General features: G+C 43.8%; 1 protein-coding gene across 1 annotated transcript in view; it reads right to left on the reverse strand.

Moving 5' to 3' along the window:
* PRKCH (protein kinase C eta) overlaps nt 1-22,159 on the reverse strand; it is a 232,002-nt gene that overhangs the window by 7,347 nt on the left and 202,496 nt on the right. The window contains exons 11-12 of the mRNA XM_055289164.2: nt 14,240-14,378; nt 13,367-13,555 (exon numbers count right to left, since the gene is read on the reverse strand). Of these exons, the coding sequence (XP_055145139.1) occupies nt 13,367-13,555; nt 14,240-14,378 (328 nt within the window). The remainder of the gene's footprint in view (nt 1-13,366; nt 13,556-14,239; nt 14,379-22,159) is intronic.

Raw genomic sequence — 22,159 nt, forward strand, 5'->3', positions numbered from 1 at the left:
CAATGATGTGGAGATGAGGAGTTAAGGGAACACTTAACATTAGTCCCAGGCCTGAAATCTTTCACAGTTCACGTTGGTGCAGATGTATGGAGTTGGAGGTGGACAGCTTGCCATCCTAGGCTGGGCACAGGTCTTTCCCTAAACTCTCTGTTTCTACTGCTGTGAATGGTGACAGCATAATCCTTTTGCAGAAAACTTTCATTATTTGTTTTTGTCCCTAATGGGACCCAAATGCCAGTAAGTTAACAATTGTGCTGCTCGGGGCCATCACTTTCATCCACATCTAAGGTCACACTAAGAAGTTGCCTCACCTCAGCTGACCTTCTCCCTGACTGTGATCCAAGAGGGAAAGTCGGCCAAAGAGGAAAATAATGTGACTTCATGAAATATTCTGCACACATTTACTAAAGGAAGCAGAATGTTTTCTAGGGCCAAGAAAAGCACTTCATAAGCTGCAGAGAGTGACTGAGGGGACCAGGGCGGAAAATCTGGATTCTACCCCAAGTGTAAATCTCAAACTGACTGGAGAGCAGGGGAAAGAGAAGGGTCAAGAACATGGGGACTCATTTTATGTTCCCCTTCCTGCTGTGGTCCTCATTACAGTAGAACTGAACTAGAGGATACTCAAGGAATCAGAGACACACCTGGCCCTGAGAATGAGCCACTTAACAGTTTTTTTCCCAAACTACAGAGGAGGTGTGGCTGCAGGGGAAAGCAAGCAGGCATGCTCCCTCCTGAGGCTAGTTCTAAGGGGACATGTAAAGGATTTGGGCCAAGTTTGTATAAGAATGTCCTGGGAGGCCTCCTGCAAGCCAGAGAAGGCTGAAAGAACTAACAGCTTCTCTGACATGGAGGGCTGGTCAGGCTCTGCAGTGTCACTGCTTGTGTTTGTATAATTCTTTCACCACTGAGTTACTGTGTGACTGTGGACAAATTTCTTAACTTCTCTGGGCCTTAGATTTCTCAACTCTAAAATGAAGATTTTCCTATATTTTAAAAAGTTATGATGGGTCAATGAGAGAATTAACGTAAAGCACCTGGCACAAAGAAAGCCCTCAAGAAATGATAGTGAATATCTTCTTGCCTTCCTAGGCTCGAATAGACTGTCCCTAAACACTCTGTTCCCATTGCTGTGAACAGTGGCAGCATAATTCTTTTACAGAATACTTCCAGTATTTGCTTATGTCCCTAATGGGACCCAAATGCCAAGCTTGTAAGTCCATCCTGTTCTATTTAAAGGCAGGGGCACAGATAGAAAGCTGTTGAGAGACTACACTCTGAGGTCAGCCTTGACCCTGAGGCTCATCTGGCTCTCCCTGTTCTTCTACAGCCAGGAAAGAGAGAACAAAATCTCTTTCTGCCTTCACTGTCCCAGGCTCCAGTAGCGCAGTGGGAGGAACGGTCTTTGGAAAATAATGTTTCTTTTTCTTGCTTTTTTTAAATTTCTGAGATAGGATCTTCCTATGTTGTTCAGGCTGGTCTCAAACTCTTAAGCTCAAGTGATCCTCCTGCCTCAGCCTCCTGAGTAGCTGGGAATATAGGCACAGGCCACCAAACCCTATTCGGAAAACTTTTTTTTTTTTTTTTTCCTGACAGAAAACCTTTTCTAAGACAATCTTAAAATGAGAATACAAACAATAGTTTTTTTTTGTTTGTTTTTTGTTTTTTTTGAGATGGAGTCTCACTCTTGTTGTCTAGGCTGGAGTGCAATGGTGTACAGTTTTGGCTCACTGCAACCTCCCCCTCCCAGGTTCAAGTGCTTCTCCTTCCTCAGCCTCCCAAGTAGCTGGGATTACAGGTGTGCACCACCACGCCCGACTAATTTTTGTATTTTTAGTAGAGACAGGGTTTCATCATGTTGGCCAGCCTGGTTTCGAACTCCTGACCTCAAGTGATCCGCCTGCCTCGGCCTCCCAAAGTGCTGGGATTACAGGTGTGAGCCATGATGCCCGGCCTACAAACAATAGGTTTTAATGTGCAACTATATCTGCATTAACAACAGAACATAGATACTAAATGCAGCAATAACGATGCAGTGGAGCAGCTTCTTTGCAAATCTGGTGGCAGGTATGGTGCTTATCACATCTTGTGGGCTGTGCTACACAGGAGGCAGCTTCAGTTTTGAGTTGTTGGATGTTCCACATTATAGAGTTTAAACTAACGCTGTGCCATTATGAGTCTTGAAATAACTGGGCCCAAATGTACTTTGAAACTCACTAAAATATAAGTAATGGCTACAAGTATTTTTTTCCTCTTTCAAAATCTGTCTGATTTCATAGGAAGAGGACAAGTTATATAAATAAAGCAATTAGTCTAATAAGATTTTCTTCCAGGAGCCAGAGAACACTGTATTTTCTACCTAATGGTTGGATTTGGCTGTTGGGCAAACAAAATGACCGTCTCCATTCATTCAATTTCAGACCTTAAACAAAGGGCAGAGAGAGAGTTAGCAGCTAATGCTGGCAAGTTAGAAGGGAAGGAAACCATGCCACAGAACCTTCCTACCAATATTCCAGAACGATGATCCTAAATGGGGAGAAGGCATTTTATGGCTCTAAAGAGGGTCTTGGGGAGAAAGGGCAGAGAAAGGGCACAGGACACAGAATAGAGTATGGTTCACAGCCATGACGCCCAACCTCGCCGTGGCCATAGACCTTCATGGCCACCTGGGGCTGACGAGAAGCACACCACGCATGCGTGTTGCAGGCGCGTGTCTGTCTGAAGGATGCTGCTGGCACACGCAGAGTCTGACCCAGTTATGAAGACCAACCTTCTCCTTTCATACCCCTCCTGCCGGCTGTTGGGAAGATCTGGAGACACCCTGTGCTAGCAGCACCCTCCAGCTCAGGGCAGTGGTCATGCAGGGATATGGCTGCACAGTATGGGAGAGACACTAGGCTTGGACCTGGCATTGATAAGTCACTTTTCCATAGGAGAAGGCAGTGACAGACATTTAAATGCAAGATGGGGCTGATGACAGTCCACTGAGGGTGGGATGGGGCTTGGTAGGGTGGAAAGGACAGACAATAGACTTCCTGAATTGCTCTGGGGAAACAAACCGTAATCTTCCCAAGTCTAGGTTCTTATACAGAATGGTGCTGCTATGGAATACTGGACGAGCCAAGAGAAGGAGAGGTGCTCTAGCCTGCTCAGATTGGATCTGGATGGAATTTGCTGGGGAGGGCTGGAACTAGTAACCTGCACACTCATGGCAATGGGCCACCCTGCCAGGTATCCAGACTGGTTTGAGAAGGGGGAAGCTGCAGGAGTGGAGAGAGTAGAGAATGATACAGTTTGATACAAGTTACAGCTTAAGAAGTGGTAGCCATTACTACTATATGTGTATGCTGCATACTCTTTTGTTGCATAGGCATTAAGAGTTCCGAATTCATTGGATATAATCCTTACAGCAACTGTGGTTATTATTCCCATTTTAAAGATCAGGAAGCTGAGAAACAGACCCATCTGTAACCTGTCACACAGTTTGGGAGTGCTACAGTCAGGATTTGAACTCAGATCTTTGCTCTCAGTCCCTACACTAGACTTCCTCTTGAGGCTACCAATCGTATTTGGATTCTGGGTTAAGATATTTGGACCGACAGGTGAGGAGAATCATTACACAGTTTACTTTACTTTCTCCTAATAAATGACACTCAGGACTTCACCTGATGGGAATTCACAGCACTTTGTGTGTTTCCTTATGTTGTACTTCTTTGCCAGCTCATGTGACATTCTTTTTCCTCTGATTCTATGGAAGGAGAAGGGCTGAGAAGTACATACAGTGCAGGTGCTAAGTGAAGGCAGAGAAAAGTAACAGGGCTGGAAAAAATCCAAGGCATCCTTCAGCCTGACCACCTGGTTTTATTTCAAACGAATGAGGGTCTTTATGCTGGACAAGATAGAAGGACACTTAAAATTTTCAAATACTCAAAGAGCTGTTGGCCAGAAGAGGGATTAAACGAGAAATAATTTCAGGGAGAAATAAGTTCAGGGAGTGGAAGTTAAAGGAAGCATATCTAAATATATCATAAGAAAAATTAAAACACATAATGTGGTTGTAATACTCAATACCATTAAGTGATGAGAGGGCTCCCTGGCAGGAACAGGATTGCGTCATTGAAAACATGTGAAGCAGAGCCGGACTGGCCTGTCTGGTGTCAGGTGGGTGGCGACACCAGCGGCCTCCACAGTCTGTGCCCATATCAAGGGACTCTTTTCTTTCCTCTATTTTTGCATTTATCATTAAAAACTCTGGGAGGAAAAAAAAAGCTGGCATTTTGAAGATTGTCCTTCCCTCAGCTACAGATGCTTTGTTTTCCTTGAGTCTGAAATGGGCTTTTCTTTATTAAAAATAAAGTGAAATAAACTTGCTCAAGCTGATCTCCCTGAGCCAGTGATGGAGGAAGTGGGCATGTGGGTATATTTGAGAATGCCGGCGGGTCAGTGCCTTACCTGGCAGGTTGTAACTGACCAGCATCAGAATATTCTGTGCGATATCTCCAGAGACACACTACACAGTGTACTTTATTTTCTCTTGATGAAACTCAGTACAGTAAATGCCCTATGCTGTTCCTGTAGTGGGCAGGGGCAGTGCTCAAATCCTGGTGGGTTTGCTGGCTGTGTTTTCCATGCTGTCTGTGATGGAATCCAGCAGCCCTTCATAAGCACATACTCAATTCCTTTCCAAGGCTCCCAACACCCCGCCTTTCCTGGGTTTCATAATCATTATTTCTTCCTTGTATCTTCATTCTGGTCATGGGACAATGTTGATTAACTGTAGGTAAAGGTTAGAGGTGAGTCTTGGAGATGGAAACCCAAGGTCATGCGGTTGCCAATGCCCATTGTTAGACAACATGCTTCTATTCCTGACAAACCAGTCTCATGCAGCTCTTACTGATGGGGCAGATTTCAATGCTCTCCAATGACTTCCAAGTGTTGAGAAAAAGCTGCTGCTACCCTACATGCCCAAGCTATACAAACTACTTTTTTCCAGGTATGATCCCCCAAATGTAGCTACTGAAGAGAAGTGAGTGCTAAACAAAGATTCTCTAGTGGGGACTATGCAATGTCCTTTATCCTCCTCTGATGAAATTGAGGCCAGTACCCTTCTTTATCCTGGATGTGAGTTACCTTTGGCATCCAAACCAAATCTAATGACCAACTGCCCCAAATTATTGACCTTTGATAGTTGGCAAGGACAAACAAACAAAAAACAACAAAGTCAAATACTTTTGTTTACAAGAGTTTTTCTAACTTGAAACAAAAAGCTTTTCTGACCCACAGACACTGGTTAGCAAATCTCCACACAGGAAAAGTTTCCATGGTCATTTTACAAAAGCTTTGACATCTTTATCTTCCTGGCAGAGATGGAGATAAATGAGACATGCAGCATGAGTACTCTATTAAAAATAAATTTTAAAAAATCCTTCACACTGCTATCAAAATGTAAGGACTTCCAACCTTAGGAAACTTACAATCTAATGAGGGAAAAAGAAGTAGAGAACAAGAACTTTAATAAAATTATATGACTTAAAAAGACCCAAATATAAAATCTCTGGGAAGAGCAGTGTTTTTCTGTTTTCTGCAGACACTGGCCTTGATCTGTGAGCAAATGGTTCCTTTTCTGAAGGGTGTTAACCTCACTAGAGGTTTCGGTAAGAGGCCTGTGGAGCAGCTTCCTTTCCTCAGACAGGCATTCTAGTCCTGGCAACAGACTGCCAGGTTGCATGTTAACCACTCCTCTTACTCAAGGATCTTTTGATAACTTTCTTTGGATTTCCCCTAACGGTGTTTGAAAAACCAGCCCTAATGATCTGGGGTTGGATCCTCTGCGTTACTCAGGTCCCATTTTTCCCTCCTCTTCCCCAGCCTTCTCCTGGCTGACCACCTTTGCTGGCTTCCTTGGGCATTCCAGCCTCTCCCAGGAGGGGAGTAGGGAAATGGAGAGGAAGACAGTCAATGCTCCTGGAATTCACTGCCTGGTGACAGATGTGGGACACACTCAGGGCTAAAAGAGGATCCCTGAATTAACTGTGGTTCTCCCTCCTTTGTGCATAGAGGCAAACAGGATTCCTGCAGACCATGCTCGGATGATGAAATCTGAGAGGCTGGATGACAGAGAAACCCACATGCATACACACACACTTTATAAAGCTTAGGAACAAAAGCACTTTATAATCTCCTTCTGATGCCAAGTTTACAGTGCTTCCAGAGTCGACAAAGGTGACTCAGGAGAATGCACGCAGCTCCTTTCAGCACTTATTTAGCCCAGCCACCTGTGTGAGCTCAAAGACAAGGGTGCTGACTTCACCTGAGTAGACCCTGCCTGAGCCACGTGATTTCTTGCTGGAGATGATTCAGCAAAGGAGCACTAACCTCTGAGACAAGGCTTCGGTTTCCTGAGCTCTGCTGACTCGCCTGGGACTTCCCTAAGCCCTTCTGGACCTAGATGAGGGCAAAACTCAGCGGAATCTCAGAAGCCCTAAAAAAAGATAGACTTTCTTTTGTCTCATCATTATCAGCATTTTGGGATAATTTAGTCAGCCTAAGAAACCTGATGGCACGGTGACACCAGAAAACAGGTAGTATATATTCCCAAACCAAGTAAAAAAAATTAAGAAATAACAGCTGGAATGCCTTTTTTTTTTTTTTTTTACACAAATGTGCGTGTCGTCATATGCCTTTTTTGTGTTAATTTCTGAGGATCCTGCCAGTGTGAATACTCCATTCTCTGCAAGTCGCAGGTGAGGCTGCTTTTGAGGCACGCACACGTTATATATTGAACAGAAACATTTGAAGCAAAGAAGAGAAAGACAGAAGGGGAAGCAAGAAAAATAGTCTTCCCAGTGTGCTTATTTGGGTGCATATAAAGTTACTTTTAGATGTGCGATTACTGGTTAATGATTTGGGGAATTCTTTTCAAGTAGAAATCCTGGGCTAAAAACTGTGTGTGCTCTAACTACCCCCGCACCCACTGATTCTGCACTCCATGGGAAAAGTTGTCACAAGCAAGTCCTTTGTCCACTACCCACATCTATAGGAAATGTTTGAACAGCTACACACAAAGAACTCACAAGTCCACAACCTTGGGGGTGTTGTGGGTGGAGAGGGCAGTGGTAAAGGTGATGACAGGGAGGGCCTGTGGGGACAGTAATATTAGATTGGGGTCAGAAGATGCTGGAGCCTGCCTTGCCGATCACACACTTCTAGAGGAATGCTGGACAGTACACACCCTCCCCAACCCTGCATGTAGGCACTTGCTAACATCACGCCAGATGAAGCCCTGAGGTCTTTAACATCTGTAACTCTATGGTATGTAACATAAACAGGTGTCTGACCAGTTTCCCCAGATATAGAATAATAATAATACCTTTCATTTAAAAAGGTAAGAGGGAATTCAACAAGCTTTCCTTCTTAAATAAATCTCCATCTCAGGAAGCCATGGAAAGATGCCCCTCCCACACTAAGATGGTAGAGAGAGGCACCGTGAAGGACTGGCTTGGAGAGCCCAGCTCTTCCTGCCTCTCGGTGGGAAAGGGCAGATCCAGCAGGCCGGGAAAGGATCTCCCAGGGCCCCAAGGAGGCAGCATGGAGCAAAGTCCAACAATGAGGATTCTCTCCTTCTCTGGTCTCTTTTCTGTTAAAAATGCTTCTTTGGGGTACCCTTTGTTACTACCCTGGAGGCTGAAGGACACTTCTTGAGAAGGCATAGAAACTCCTCAGGGATGCTGAAGAAATGAGTTGTGCTAAAACCACTGGTTAATTTTGTCTGTGGCAAAAAATCATCAGGGTGACATAGACTCCCAGGCCAGGAACCTGAGACTCTTACTTGGATTTAAGAGATGTGGCCAGGATCCACAGGGGAGTTTGTATGTGGCTCACATCATTTGCTCTTTCTGTATATTTGTATTGTAAACCATTTCCCCTTCATTTGTGAAGATGGAGATCACTTTTTCTATACAGGTTAGAAATGTTTCTTCATATACACACGCTGAGCTTGTTTGTATAAGGCATTCATTTATATGGTGGTTTTAACAACTTTTCCATTGTGGAAATTTTAGATGACAGTAACACAGACCCTCATGTACTCATCACTCGGCCTTGAGCGTTACTGACACACGCCCAATCTTGTTTCATCTGTTCCTCCCCACAACTCCTGGATTAATTTGAAAGAAATCCTAGAAGTCACTTAATCAGTAAATACTTCAGTCTGTTGGTCCACTCCTTATACAATAGCCAGGGTGATCTTTTACATATGAAGTAGTGATTGCATCACTCATGCTTGCTTGGAATTCTTCAAAGACTTACGTTGGCACTTCAGATAAAGTCCAGACTCCTTCGTGTGGCCTAGGATGTCCTTTGGGCTCTCACGTTCCCTCAGCCTCCTCCCCTGAAGCTCTCACTGCCCCACCCCTTCGCTCATCACATTCCAACCCGCCTGCCATTGAGCTACTCAAATGGACTGCTCCCTTTCTCAAGGCCTCTGCACACTTTCAAGCTTAATTTCTCTTCAGCTTTTATTAAATGTCATCTCCTCCAGATGGCCTCCTTTGGTGGCCCAGGTCATGTTAGATCTGCCTGTTAAATAAATGCTTTCAAAGAACCTTGGATTTTAATTTTTTTCTCATTAAATTGTAAGTATATAGTTAATGTATAATTGCTCTTAAAATTTCTTTCTCCCTCCCCACCCCAACTGGACTGTAAATTCCACAAGAGCAGGATCATGTCTGCCTAGCTCATCACTGGATTCCTGGCACCTCGCACAGAACCTGAGTATTGCAGAACCCATGCCTGCTACGCACATATGTGTTGATGTAAGCCTATTATATAAATAAACAGATCAATATCTATTTGGCTATTTACACCCCACCTATGTGTCTTTGGTAAAGATTTAAAAGCTCCTGGAAAAATAAAAATACAATTTCCTTAGGAATAAAAGCCTACCACAGCCTAGTGTAAAATTAAGCACTTAATAACCTTGATGATGTTGCTGAACTGTTCAAGGAGAAGATGACGATAATGACATCTCTAAGTGTGTTGTGAAATTACTACTCACAAGTGAGCAATACTAATCACTCTTGTATCGTGCATTCCACTTGGAAAACGCTTTCATGTATACTGCCTTATTTGAAGTGGGCACTGTAGGTGTTATTATCACACCTTTAGAGACTGAAAACCAGTGGCAGAAGTCAAATGAGGTCTAGGGTGTGTTGTTTCCATTCTAATATGTAAAGCCCCTTCATCTCTCTGGGCCTCAGTTTCCTCATCTACAGATGAGGAAATGTGGACAAAATATTTTTAAACTATTTCCAGCTCTACAATTCTGTGTTTATGCTTCTAATGATCACAAAGCTCTATAAAATTAAGGGCAAAGACAAATAATTACAGTTCAAAACTTAGCACTCATGATTTCCCTACAGTTTTTAGAACTATGCAAATCACCATCCAATGGATTCAACTATTCACATGAGGAACTCTTGAAGTCACCAAGCTCCCAGAAAGCCTGATCTTAGGTGGACACAAAATTATGGAAAAAGCCATCAAGTCAATATTGGTAAAGAACACAGTATAGCTTGATCTGGCCCTGTGCAGCCAAATGAATGCTTGTTCAGAGTGCACGTACCACATCTTACTTATCTATTCATCTGTTGATGGACACGTGGGTTGCTTCCACCTTCAGGCTATTGTACGTAATGCTGCTATGGACATGGATGTACAAATATCTATTAGAGTTCCCACTTTTAATTCTTTTGGGCAAATATCCAGAAGTAGAAGTGCTAGATCATATGGGAACTCTGTTTAATTTTCTGAAGAACCTCCCATCATACCATTATCCACACCATTTTACATCCTCATCAGCAGTGCGCAAAGGCCCCAATTGATTTAAGTAATGTGTCAAATGGCCTTTGATGAGTCACAATTTCTCAGTACCTCATGGTTTCCTCATCTATAAAATGAGGGGGTTGGAATGGACAATCTCTAAGTTTTCTTCTGGTAGTAAAATAACTATATTGGCCTAATTAAATCAAGTTGCAATTAGAGCCAGAAAGCAGCCTGAGTGGTTGGCACAGCACGCCTTGCTATCTCGAACCCTCCTCCTAATATGACAAATACTTTTTCAGAGATAAGGGCAGACTGTAAAAAAATCATTTCATGCATGCAGCTCTCAGCGGTAATAGTGCAGGACACTTCCTGGGCACGTACCCTGTGCCAAGCACTGCTTCAGGCACCCACACATGTTATCTCACGCCAACCACGCAGTAGCCCTGTGGGTTGTATACCCTACCTGCTGAGGCATGGAAGAATTATGCCATTTGCCCAAGGAAATGGAGAGGAAACTAAGGCATGCAAGAATTATGCCATTTGCCCAAGGTCACACAGCCGATTAGTCAAAGAGCCAAGATCTGCCCCCAGGCAGCTCTGCTCTGGAGGCAGGTTCTTAACCAACCCAATTCTGATGCCTTTCCCTCCTCAGTGTGACTCCTCAAGTCTTCAGTGCTCTGAACATTTCTTTTTTCTCTTTGATCACATTTCTATTTAAATGTCTCAGTCCCCTGCAAAGACTAGCTGAATGTTTTCATCTATACCATTTAAGCTTCTTGTTTTTAGGCATGGAGAATAAAATGTACAAAAAAAAAAAAAATCCCAGAAATCCTCTTAGTGATTTCTTTTTTTTTAGTAACTTTATCTGACAACATTTAAGTGTTTTTAAGAAAATTACATTGAAGGTACATGCCTTGAAGGAGGAAAAAACAGAATGCTTATTATGTGCCTGGGAAGTTTACCTATATTATTTCATATAATCTGGACAATCACCCTATGGTATGGATTTTATTACCTCTATTTTACAAGCATGGACACTGAAATGCAGAGAGGCACAGAGGCTCACCAAGGTCACTCAGCCGGAAGGTAACAGGACTGGGAGGCAGGTCGGGCACTGTGAGCCCAGAGCCCCTGCTCCTTCCTATGTGGAAGATACCCAGAGAGAGAGTCGAATGTTATTTAGGACAATGAGTGCTAGACACATGATATGTAACAATCGCAGCTGCTGCCTCCATCAGTGGAGCAGCTGCCATGAGAAAGGAGCTGAAATAAAGAGAAGTGAAGGGACTTGTAGCTTCCCAAAAGTGAACCTACAAGGAGAGAGAACAACTCAGTCTCCACGGGATGCGATTCTCCTTAGGCACCAGAGGCTGTTTCCTCTCGGAGGAAAGACCATGAGGCTATTACTGGATAATGTATTTGCTCGTTAGGAAAAATATCCATATTTACATAAAAGATATAGCTTGAAGTAACTGAGCTCACCTGGTTAAAAAGAAACAGTTGTAAAAATTCCATATGAATCTTAACCTTGCTTAGTACTTGTCCTAGGTTCTAGGCTAAGGGGATGATACCTAGTTTCAGATTTAGTTGGAAAGCATTCTCTCAAGAGGACTCTGAAACATGAGAATGAGGTTGAGGACTTCTAAAAATGTAAAGACAAAAAATTAGGAATGTCCAACTCAAATGGTGATGTGGCCTCTTAAGATTTCTACTAGACCTGGATTCAAAAGGCATAGGGTATCTATCAGAGAAACACTGATCTGGATTGCTAATCCAGTGTTTATATTAGAGAATATAAAAATTTCTTGAGGCATGGACTGACTTTTATTTCCTACCCTTCATGGTACCAAGCCTAGTGACCTTTATACACCAGTGCTGACAACAGGCATTTTTTTATGGCTTGAACCAGTATTTTCATTTGAATTATGAACTCTGGGGTCCTTCATCTAAATATTAAAACTACTAAATCGGCTACAGTAATTGGACTAAATATGTGGAGCATGGAAAACCATTAGTATGATGAAGGTGGCTGTTGCAGGCCACAGAAGGCTGGCATGCTTTTTCACAAAAAGCCAGGTTCTGGGCCATGGAAGTAGGAAAGTGATCACGCAAAGTCCGCCTCCCTCTGCGGCATGATGAGCCTGTGTTATCGTGGTTTATGTTATCAAAATTGGCTGCAGCCAACCTAGGTGAGTATATTTCCCTTCAGGAAGTTAAGAAACTTCATGGCACAAATCCACGAAGACAAGCCCTTCTCTATGACCTTTTTTTCCATAAAATTATAAAAGCCATATTTATGGTTTCCTCTAAAATTTCTACTAACAAATGAACTGTTATTACAAAAACATGTTAGATAGGAGACATTTGGTAGAATCCCAAAGTACTGTGCTTTTATTCCTGTGAGATTAGTGCTTTCTCAATTTCAGGAGGGTACTGGCACCTCAGCTTGAGGATTGAGCTATGTGTTATGATTCACTTTGGTAATATTTGCCTCAGAAGGATTTCTGTGATTATTTCTCTTTTAGTGATGTAGAGGATTCTCAGGGCCAATCAAGCCTTCAGCCCCAGCACACAGTGACCCACATAAAAAATATCCTTGAAATGGCACTGATTATAGGGCTAGAAGTTTCTAAAGAGAAACAAGTCTTTCAACAAGATAGCAAATATTTCTCACATTTCGCTTTTGTCTCAAATTACTGAAAGGATATAACTTAAGGATAGTAATTCTTATGCCATAGATACTATCCAACAGAATATAGATTGTTCTGATTTATCCCTTCTTGAAAAACTGATCTTTTATTTGCCTTTATATCCCTTCCGCATATAGCAGGTGAAAGTACATGATTTTGGAGCTCAACTAATGTGGTTACAGAACTGACCCAAATTACATGTACTTTATTTTCAACATAAAGGCATCCAATACATGTTTTTCCTCAATTCAAAGGCATCCAGCACAGTGCCTTAAATGCACACACAGAAAAGACTTCCTCAACATGATCCATTACAACATTGCACCTGCAGCCTGGGCGTGGCACCTGGCTTGCATAAGAATAACATGGAGGCAAAAGAGATCTGCAGAGGTTTGGAAAACCTTTCTTCTCCTCTCCCAGCCCTAAGAGAAAGACCCTACCCCTTCATCCTGCTCCTTGAAGATGCCAACAGAAACAAAACTGACATAATAACAGGCTGGGAACGGCATTCACTTGACCCAAAACTCTGGTGTGGCCTGACTGTATGAAGGGGAAACATCACCACCCCTCAACTAAAGTTATGAAGTGCTGGAAATACTTGCTATTTGGCAAACAAAGTTATCAAGGGCTATTGAAATTGGCCCCAAATAACTATTGCATAAGAGAGGGTCTATTGCATAAGAGAGGGTAACAGCCTGAGAGAACTCTGGTTCTTTGATTCTTCAGATTAGAACAACACAAATTTTAGTTAGAGCTAGTGGTTTACTGGTGGGAGGTACTGAAAGGACATAAGAAGCACATAAAACAAGCTGGTTTGCAATAGATCAGAAGCTAGCTGGGTAAGCCAAACTTACAGATTTTAGGATCCCTGTGGCATCTTCATGGAGCCAGGTAGGATAGACCACCTCGTCATTCAGTATGGCCTCAAAGAGGTCATCTTCGTTCTCTGCCTCAAAAGGCGCATGACCGCAGAGCATCTCATAGAGCAACACACCCATTGCCCACCAGTCTACTGCAGGCCCATACAGCATTTCCTGGAGGATCTGTGCAAAGGGGGCAGCGTGAGAGGTGGTTCATACATCAGATTAACAAATGTGTTCTTCATAACTAGGGAAATTGATGCATTAGGAAATATCAAAGTTTAAAAAGAAAAGTCTCCTGTGCTAGCATGCGTATTTCATTCCATTTCTACGGAGTGGTCTGTTTTCCCTGTGGTCAACTCAGAGGTGCCTTCTCATCTAGGTGAACAAATATTTATGGCCTGATCGGGCCACTGTGATGGGCTCGTGCAGATCCCAAACAGAAAGGCTTCTGGAAATATATCAGTGTGGAAAAAAAAGGAGACTGGGTTCACTCACTCATATGGGAAGGATTCAAGGATTCAAGAGCCTTTCTTTAGTTCTGCTAAATGATGCTGGAATTAAATCACTAAGTAGAGACAAAGAGGAAAATAATTAGCCATGAATGGCATACACTTTGTCTTCATTTAGGGCTAAAGCCCAAAGCAACTGCAAAGTTTACATTTTTTTTTTTAAACTCAAATTCTTATTAGAGGGACTTAGGCCATTTTCAGCCATCATTCACCCAATCAGCCATAAATGAGTCTGGAGGTGTCGGCTTTCAATGCTGCCTCCAAAGCTGCAGCGCATAAAAGCAGCCAGTGGCATTTCTGGTCAGAGTTACTGGAGAGCTCAGATTTCAGAGCTGCATCAAGCAGCTGCACTCACCTCTGGAGCGATATAGTCTGGCGTGCCACAGAATGTGGCCGTGGTGACACCATTGCAAATCCCCTCCTTGCACATTCCGAAGTCTGCCAGTTTACAGTGACCCTCGTGGTCCAACAGGACGTTGTCCAGTTTCAGATCTCTGAAAGATACAAAGAGCAGCATGAGATAGGGCAGCCAGACCCCAAACCATCCGCCTCTCAGAATGGGCACACACACACACACACACACACACACACAAGTGCGGCCACATGCGGCCGCATGAGCTTCCTGTACACACGTCAAAAGGAACAAACTTCTCTGTGCTCTCTGGATGACACATTTAGATCAAGTCTCAGAACTTGCCTCATGGCTCCAAGATGATGGGCCCATTAAGAATGGGCTGACCACAGGAAAATGTAGGCTGTCCTTTAAAAACAGAGGGCAGAATATGGCTTTTCCAGGCTTTCCACTTACCTCGTACTCAGCCTAACCCCCATCCTCCACTCTCGCACCCATCTCTACCCATCAGAGTCAGAGTGAACACCCGTAGGGGAGGTGGCCACTGTGTGCCAGGGGTGGTGACAGGCACTAGGAGTACAGCTGATCTTCATCTGCAAGGAACTCACAGTGTAATGGGAGACAAATATTTGCTAGGCTAGAAGCTCCACGACGGCAGGGATTGTGTTTATGCGGTTCGCCATTATGCCTGGCATAATGTACTTAAGAAATACTTGTTGGCTGGGTGCCTATAATCCCAACACCTTGGGAGGCTGAGGCAGGCAGACTGCTTGAGTTCAGGAGTTTGAAACTAGCCTGGGCAACATGGGCAACATCCCATCTCTACAAAATATACAAAAATTAGTTGGGCATGGTGGCATGCACCTGTAGTCCCACCTACTTGGGAGGCTGAGGTGAGAGGATCACTTGATCCCAGGAGGTTGAGGCTGCAGTGAGCTGAGCGTGCACCACTGAACTCCAGCCTGGGCGATAGGGTGAGACCCTGTCTCTAAAATGAAAAAAGAAGAAAGACTTACTCTGTGTGTGTGTGTGTGTGTGTGTGTGTGTGTGTGTCTAAAACAAATAGATATATATTTTATATACAGACACAGACACACACACACGGACAGGATAGAATGGGAGGTGTGGGGGAGGGGGAACACACAAATTGCTGTATCATCCTAGTGGCATGATGAAGGTATGAACCAAGTGCTATGAAAGAAACATAAGAGAGAACAATTCCTTCCAGTGGGAGGAGAGAGAGACAGCCTCACAGCAGAAGCAGAAATTGAGCTGGGTCTGAAAGCATGAGTCAGAGTCTCCCAGGCAGAGATGGGGGAGTGAGAAGGCCGCCATGGACAGGCGGATGGGGCAGGGACACGGCAGCAAGCCCAGCGGTATGGCTGTGCAGGTGGACTCAGAGAACCCTGGGCATGGTGGAGGAGGCTGAGGGGCGGGCAGCACAGGACAGAGGAGTGCTGGGGCCATGAAAAATCTCAGGGTTACAGAGGAAAGTTAAGTCCTTCAAACCAGGAAGGGTCCTGAATGCCACACTAAGGAATTTTGATTTTTAGATATTAGGCAAAAGGAACTCATTGATGCTCCCTAATTAAGGGAGTAACAGATTCCTGGCTGGACAAGAAAAGATCAGTTAGGGTAGGCTGAAACTGTCCAGGGAAGAGATGTTAAGACCTGAACCAGGACAGTGATGAATGGAATGGAAAATAAGGAGTCAGTCAGGGGAAAGGAAGTAGGGCTTCGGTGTAAGCAAAATCAGTAATAAGGCTTGATAATCACTTAGAGATAAATGGATAGAGAGAAGCAGCAGAAATGATGACTCCTGGGTTTCTGTCTTAAATCCAGTATGTTTGTGGGGATGTTAACCAGGAAAAGGAAAACCAGAGTGAGAACAGGGTTTGTTTGTGGGCACCCCAGGTGCACAAGAAGCCTAGTAGATTATGCAGACTCTGGTTCAAAGCATTTTCCACCCCTCCTCCAATCCCTAAGAGTGAATTCATGTGGAAGGAAGTGAATATCCAGCAGCAGGATTGTTTGGTACAGTCCTCAAGGTCGGCAGGAACATGGCCATGTACTGATAAAGCTGTCTGTAAATAAAAGGCAGTGCTCTCTTAAAACAACCTGCTTCCCAGCACAAGCACCTGGTTCTCCTGTTGCCACCCATACCCCAGGGCACTGTTACAGAGGGAGCGTGGCATTGCTAGCCTCACAGGCACAGTCTAGACTGGACAGAGCAACAGCTTGGCCTTTTGGGTGAGACATTTACACTTTGGTTTTTAAAGGAACAATATGCTCAGAGGCAACCCACATAGGCTGATCAGTGACGAGGAGGCTACAGGTCACGCGGGGGATGCTAGGTGGCCTGGAGCTTTGTGGTTAACTGCCATCGTGGGAGGCTGCCATGGCCTTGGGCCGCCTGGAGCCCCCCCTCGCTGTGGCATCTTCTCAGTGGCTGCAGCTGACTGCTCTTTCTGGAGTGTCATATTCACTGTGGGTTGTGTCAGGGCACTCGAGGTTCTATTTTCCTGCCTCAGTATGAGAATCAAGGTCTGCTGGCCTGCATGGCCCAAGGCAAAAGGTTGGTTTCTGTCCAGCCTGGATCGTGTTGCTGGCTTGGAGGAGGTAGGTGATGACAGAACTGGCATGACTGGTTTCCACACGGTGTCCTGTGAGTTGATAGAGCCTGGCCATGCAGGTCTTACAGAAAATGGCCACTAGAAAATGCCCAGGAATGGAAACCAAGTCTGGTATTCCAGGAATCCCCAATAAGTGTGGTTAAAGCAGCAAAGCTTTCATGGCACAGATCAACGGAACGTAGAACAGACTTCTCTGCTCTTAGTTGCAGCCTACCCCGGGTGTCAGGGGCATAAGGCAAAGGCATGCTGAGTACCTGTGCACCCACTTCAGCGAAGCAAGCTTTCTGTGTCTCTAACCCAAACCCAGTCCTGGTTCCAAATCAGCCCTTCTCCACGCAGAATCCCATGTCCCATATAAGTGACTGTTTTCAGTGGGCTGATTTGTGGAAGCTGCTTCCTCCCCTTGCCCCACCACACACATACCATATGAGCACAGCTAATTTAACCTATAAAAGGTTGCAATTGTAGCAGCGCAGGACGGGAGCAGGGGTGAGGATGGTCGTGGTCCTGTCCAGTGAAGGAGGCCACCACTCTCAGTTCTTCCACAAGTGTTTTCTGACTTGGGAGGCACTATAAGGCCTGGGTGCCTGGCTCCTCTGGGACTGCGGGCACACAGTAGAGAGGCACCTGGCTGAGGTTAGACACACTGGTCTGCAGCCCCAGAAGAGAGCACGGCTGGGGGGACAAAGCCCAAGAGCCCAGCTTTATCGACACTGTGTCCTAGCCTGACAAGCCAGGCCTGTGTGGACCTGAGCCCAGAACACTATCACTCACATTTCCAAACAAGGTCACTGAGTTTCTGAATTTTCCCGAAGCCAGTATGCCTGCTGAAGTCTTGGAAAGGATCTTCTTGGGCAACAGAAACAAGTGCTAACAGAAATCCACAACGGTCTCAAGCGTTGACCCGCAGTTGCTTAAGAGCTTGTGACTAATGTCCCAGGTAAGAGGTCTGACTGCTTATTACTCAGCTGCTGTCATGGGCAGCAGGAATCGTTCGGGGAGAGAAAGTGCTGGGCCATCAGTTTTGTCAGTCAACTATTACAATCAGCTCTGCATGGGGAACTCTTGGGATGCAGCTCTCAGAAGACACAAGTGGGCAAGACAAGGATGTGACTCATCCTGGTCACAGGATGCCTGAGGCCACAAAGGCAGGTTAGACACCTTAATCCTGATTTCAATCTAATTTTAGGCATTCTCAGAACTGTATGAGCTGTAAAGGAAACGCCATGGCTGTTCTCATACCAGGTGCTATCTAATAAGACAGACCACTCAAACTGGGATCCCAAGAGGGTTCAATTAAGAGCATAACGTAATTCCAGGCTACCAGTTCTGCCCTCAGCCCAAGTATCTCATACCTGCCCTATGAAGTCTGTCCTGATATCCCCAGACAGTCATAGCAATATCAACTCTGCTCCTAGGTTGCCCAGTTTATATTCTATGATAGCACACCCCACACTGTATTCCAGAAGGTTCTCTCTGTGCACCTGTCTTCCTTCTTAGTAGCTCCAGCATGGTCCTGGCAGGAGGTGCTGACCAAAGGGATAAACAGAAGCATTTCAGATGGACCCCAATGGGACTGCCCTGGCCAACTCGGAGCCTATCTTATTTTTAGGGGATGGAAAGACACTCCATAAACTTTGCTCCAAAGTACTTAAACTTATAAAAAGCCACATGTTTTACCCCTTAAAGACAGACTTGAGAGGGAAAAGAAGAAACCTGAAATCAAAATTTAAATTCTTCTCTTTGGTGAAGCTGGAGAAAGAAAGTGATTTTGAAGGGTCAATTATTAAACAAGGAGGACCAAGCAGAACACTTATCCTCGTGCTGGCTTGCATCCAAACGGAAGAGCAGAACATGGAGAGGGTGACTCAAACAAAGCCAAAGATTACAAAGCCATTTACAGTCATGGTCAGCTTCCACTCTAAAGGGAAATCATACTTTTATTTTTTTTTAAAGCAAAAGAAGTCACCCTAAGCCTCCTGACTTCAGTTTGAAATATGCAGAGGTCAGTTTTTGGCTTAGGAGTGCCTCAGCTTCCTATGCCAACATGTAACTCAGCAGCCGAACTTAACAAGGCTACACAATGAAGATTACAAGTTCATACAGGGCAGAGCCTGAAATCCAAAAATGCCAAAACCACAATTACCGGCTTGCCATTCATTAGCTTATTGAGCACCGGTATTTAATAGCTACAGCTTTTGTCATGCAAGCATAGAAGGGTAGAAAGAGTTATTCTATCCTCTGTGCTTGTCTGAAAGCTACATTGTTCTTGCTGGGTAATCAGGGTTACTTAAAATGCCCACAGTAGTTTCAGAGAGAATTCCCAAGTGATTGAAGACAAAGGAGATTCAGAAATTGGATTTATTTTGTTTCCACCATAAGCTATCCTGAGAGTAATAAAACAGACTGACATGAGTCTTACTGCTTAGATCACTAGAATCAGTTACTCTTCCAAAAGAAATAAAGGAAAGCAAGTTGAGAGCTGGCTCCTTGAACAAGAATGAATCTAGGAAGCTATTTATATGAACTATTTCCAACATATTTTTCAACTTTTATCATGGGAAATTTCAAAACAGACAAAAGTAGGGAGAATGACACAACTCCCATACCGATCACACAGCCTCGGCAGCTGCCAATGCATGTCCAAACATACTCCCTCTCTACATCGACTCCCTCCCTCCCTGATCCATCTTTTATCAGATTATTTTGAAACAAATCCAAGACATGAACTATCTCATCTATAAACATTTTAATATCTGAATCTAAAAGATAATAATTATTTAATAAAGTACAACTTTGATACCCATTATCATAAAATGCACAGTCAATTTATGAGTGTCAGCATACTGCCATTTGTCTGTTGCTCATTTGGGGATGGTGAGTCTGCGGGTCTGTCCAGAAAACCTGGAAAAAAGCTTTTGTGAATAACAAGAATAACAGTGTCTTCAGTGGTTAACATATACTGAATGTTCATCAAATGCTAAGTGCTTTATCTATATTCTTATTTTATCCTCAAAATAACCCTATGAAGTAGGCTCTACCCCAAGATCATATAGCTAGACAAGGGTAAAATCAGGATTCAGATTTACTTCTGCTCACCTCTAAGGCCTGGGCTTGTAACTTACTACACCAAGCCCAATCCCTTCTATGTAGTGGTGTCACTGGCCAACCCTCCTGATAGACTATTTCCCGAAAGGACTTTAATTGAAACAAGAACCACCTGAGAGAACCAATAACTATCCTAAGATGGCACTATAATATAGGGATGTTTATGCATATTACTATGAAATGCATAATTGAAATATTGCAAAGCAAGGTTTTTTTTCTTAGCTTGTGCATAAATAGAGTTCAATGGATTTTACACAGTCCTTGAAGATACAGGAACAGGGGAGTGCACAGCAAATCTCTCAAGTGGTCAAATGTGCAGATCATTTGCTGCCTTCCCCTGAGGAGGAGAACTAGCATGTAGGTAAGTGTGAAAAGGGGGCATCTGCCAAGTGAGTGAATGTGGGTTATGATCTTACTTTTAGAATAAAACCACTTAGGACTGGCTTGTGTTTTGAGTGTCTGGGTTTATACTTAAAATTTTTTCAAAGCAAGACTGATTGTATTAAATTGGCAAAAAACTTTTGAAAAATCACTGAATTAGCAAAAGCATAACATTTGGTTTCATCGTGAGTTAGACAGTAGTGCCATTCATGCATCACCTGACATGAGATATCCATCCCTTCACCCACCCAACCATTCTTTGAGTATTGTCCACGAGCCTGGCCATATGCCAAGATCTTGGGATACAATAGTAAGCAAAGGGGGCACCATCTCTACCCACAAGGGGGTTAATGTCTGGTGGGAGAAGCAGACAGATCACCACACAACTAAATTTACAATGATCAACTGTGATGAGTGCAATGAGGAGAAAACATGGGAATAGATCAAGGGATGGCCTGACCTAGCACTGGGGGAAGATTTCCCAGGAAAGTGACATTTGAACTGAACTGTGAAGATTATTAACCAAGTGAAGAGACAGAAAGAAGGGAAAGTGAGGGTAAGGAGAATTTCAGAAGGAAGGAACAGAGGTGAGGGGGTTCAGTCAAGAAATGAAGACTAGTATGGTTGGAGTCCTGGATGGCGAGAGAAGGGAGCATGGACACAGGAGACAGCATGGACAAGATGAGGCAGGGGCCAGTGAGGATTTCAGTCTTTAGCCCAATAAACAATGGAAAACTCTGACTCAGGAGAGGGATGGCATTAGATTTTCAGTTTTACAAGACTCCATATCAGAGGAGTTGAGAATGAACATGAGGAGATCATTTGGGAAGCTACTAGAGTATCCAGGAGATAAATGATGGTGGCCTGGTATAGGGAGGGTGGTAAGGTAAAGAGAACTAGATGTATCAAGAACTATTGGGGGAAAGCAATGGGACTTAGTAATGGAAGGATGTAGGGGATAAAGGGAAGGAGGCATCAGCAAGTTCTGGATCACAGAATTTATTTTGGACAGATTGAGCTACATTTTTTAGACATACAAGTGGAGATATTTAATAAGCAGCTGAATACACATGGCTAGATGTCAAAGGGAAGGCTGGATTGGAGCTATAAATCTGAGAGTCATTACCTGGGTGTGGATGAGTTCACCTCAGGAGAAGCAATGAAATGAGGAGAGAGCCTGGGACTGAGCCTTGGGAAGAGGATCTCCTGAGGCCAAGATCTCTGGTCTTTTTTACACTGAGACTACAAAAACTAGTGACAAATTAAACTCAGAGTAGGGTAGCAGAGCTGTGTGCCTAGACAGTGGGGCCCAAATCTGTTGCCTCCATATGGGCCATCTATAGTCCAGGTAAGCTTTAAAAAGATTAAGGCCGGGCCCAGTGGCTTACGCCTGAATCTCAGCACTTTGGAAGGCCGAAGCGGGAAGATCACTTGAGCCTGGGAGGTCAAGGCTGCAGTGAGCTATGATCACACCACTGCACTCCAGCCTGGGTGACAGAGTGAAATTCTATCTTAAAAAATTAATTAATTAATAAAATAAAAAGATTAGAAAAACATCAATCTTGTACATTCAGAATCACCCAATGAATTCTTTTCAGGTTAAATTCTCAATCTCTGCTATGTGATGTGATACTCTTGTGAGTGTAAAATTAAAAATCTTATTTTACAAAGATATTGGTTGCTGCATCATATATAATTTGAAAAAAAGCTAAATTATGTATCAACCATGGAATGGCTAAATAAATTATGGTATTTCTATGACAGAATCTTATGAAAGCTGCTAAATTTTTATGAAGGACTA

The sequence above is a fragment of the Symphalangus syndactylus genome, chromosome 8 (genome assembly GCF_028878055.3).
Source record: "Symphalangus syndactylus isolate Jambi chromosome 8, NHGRI_mSymSyn1-v2.1_pri, whole genome shotgun sequence".
In the NCBI taxonomy this organism is placed as follows: domain Eukaryota; kingdom Metazoa; phylum Chordata; class Mammalia; order Primates; family Hylobatidae; genus Symphalangus; species Symphalangus syndactylus.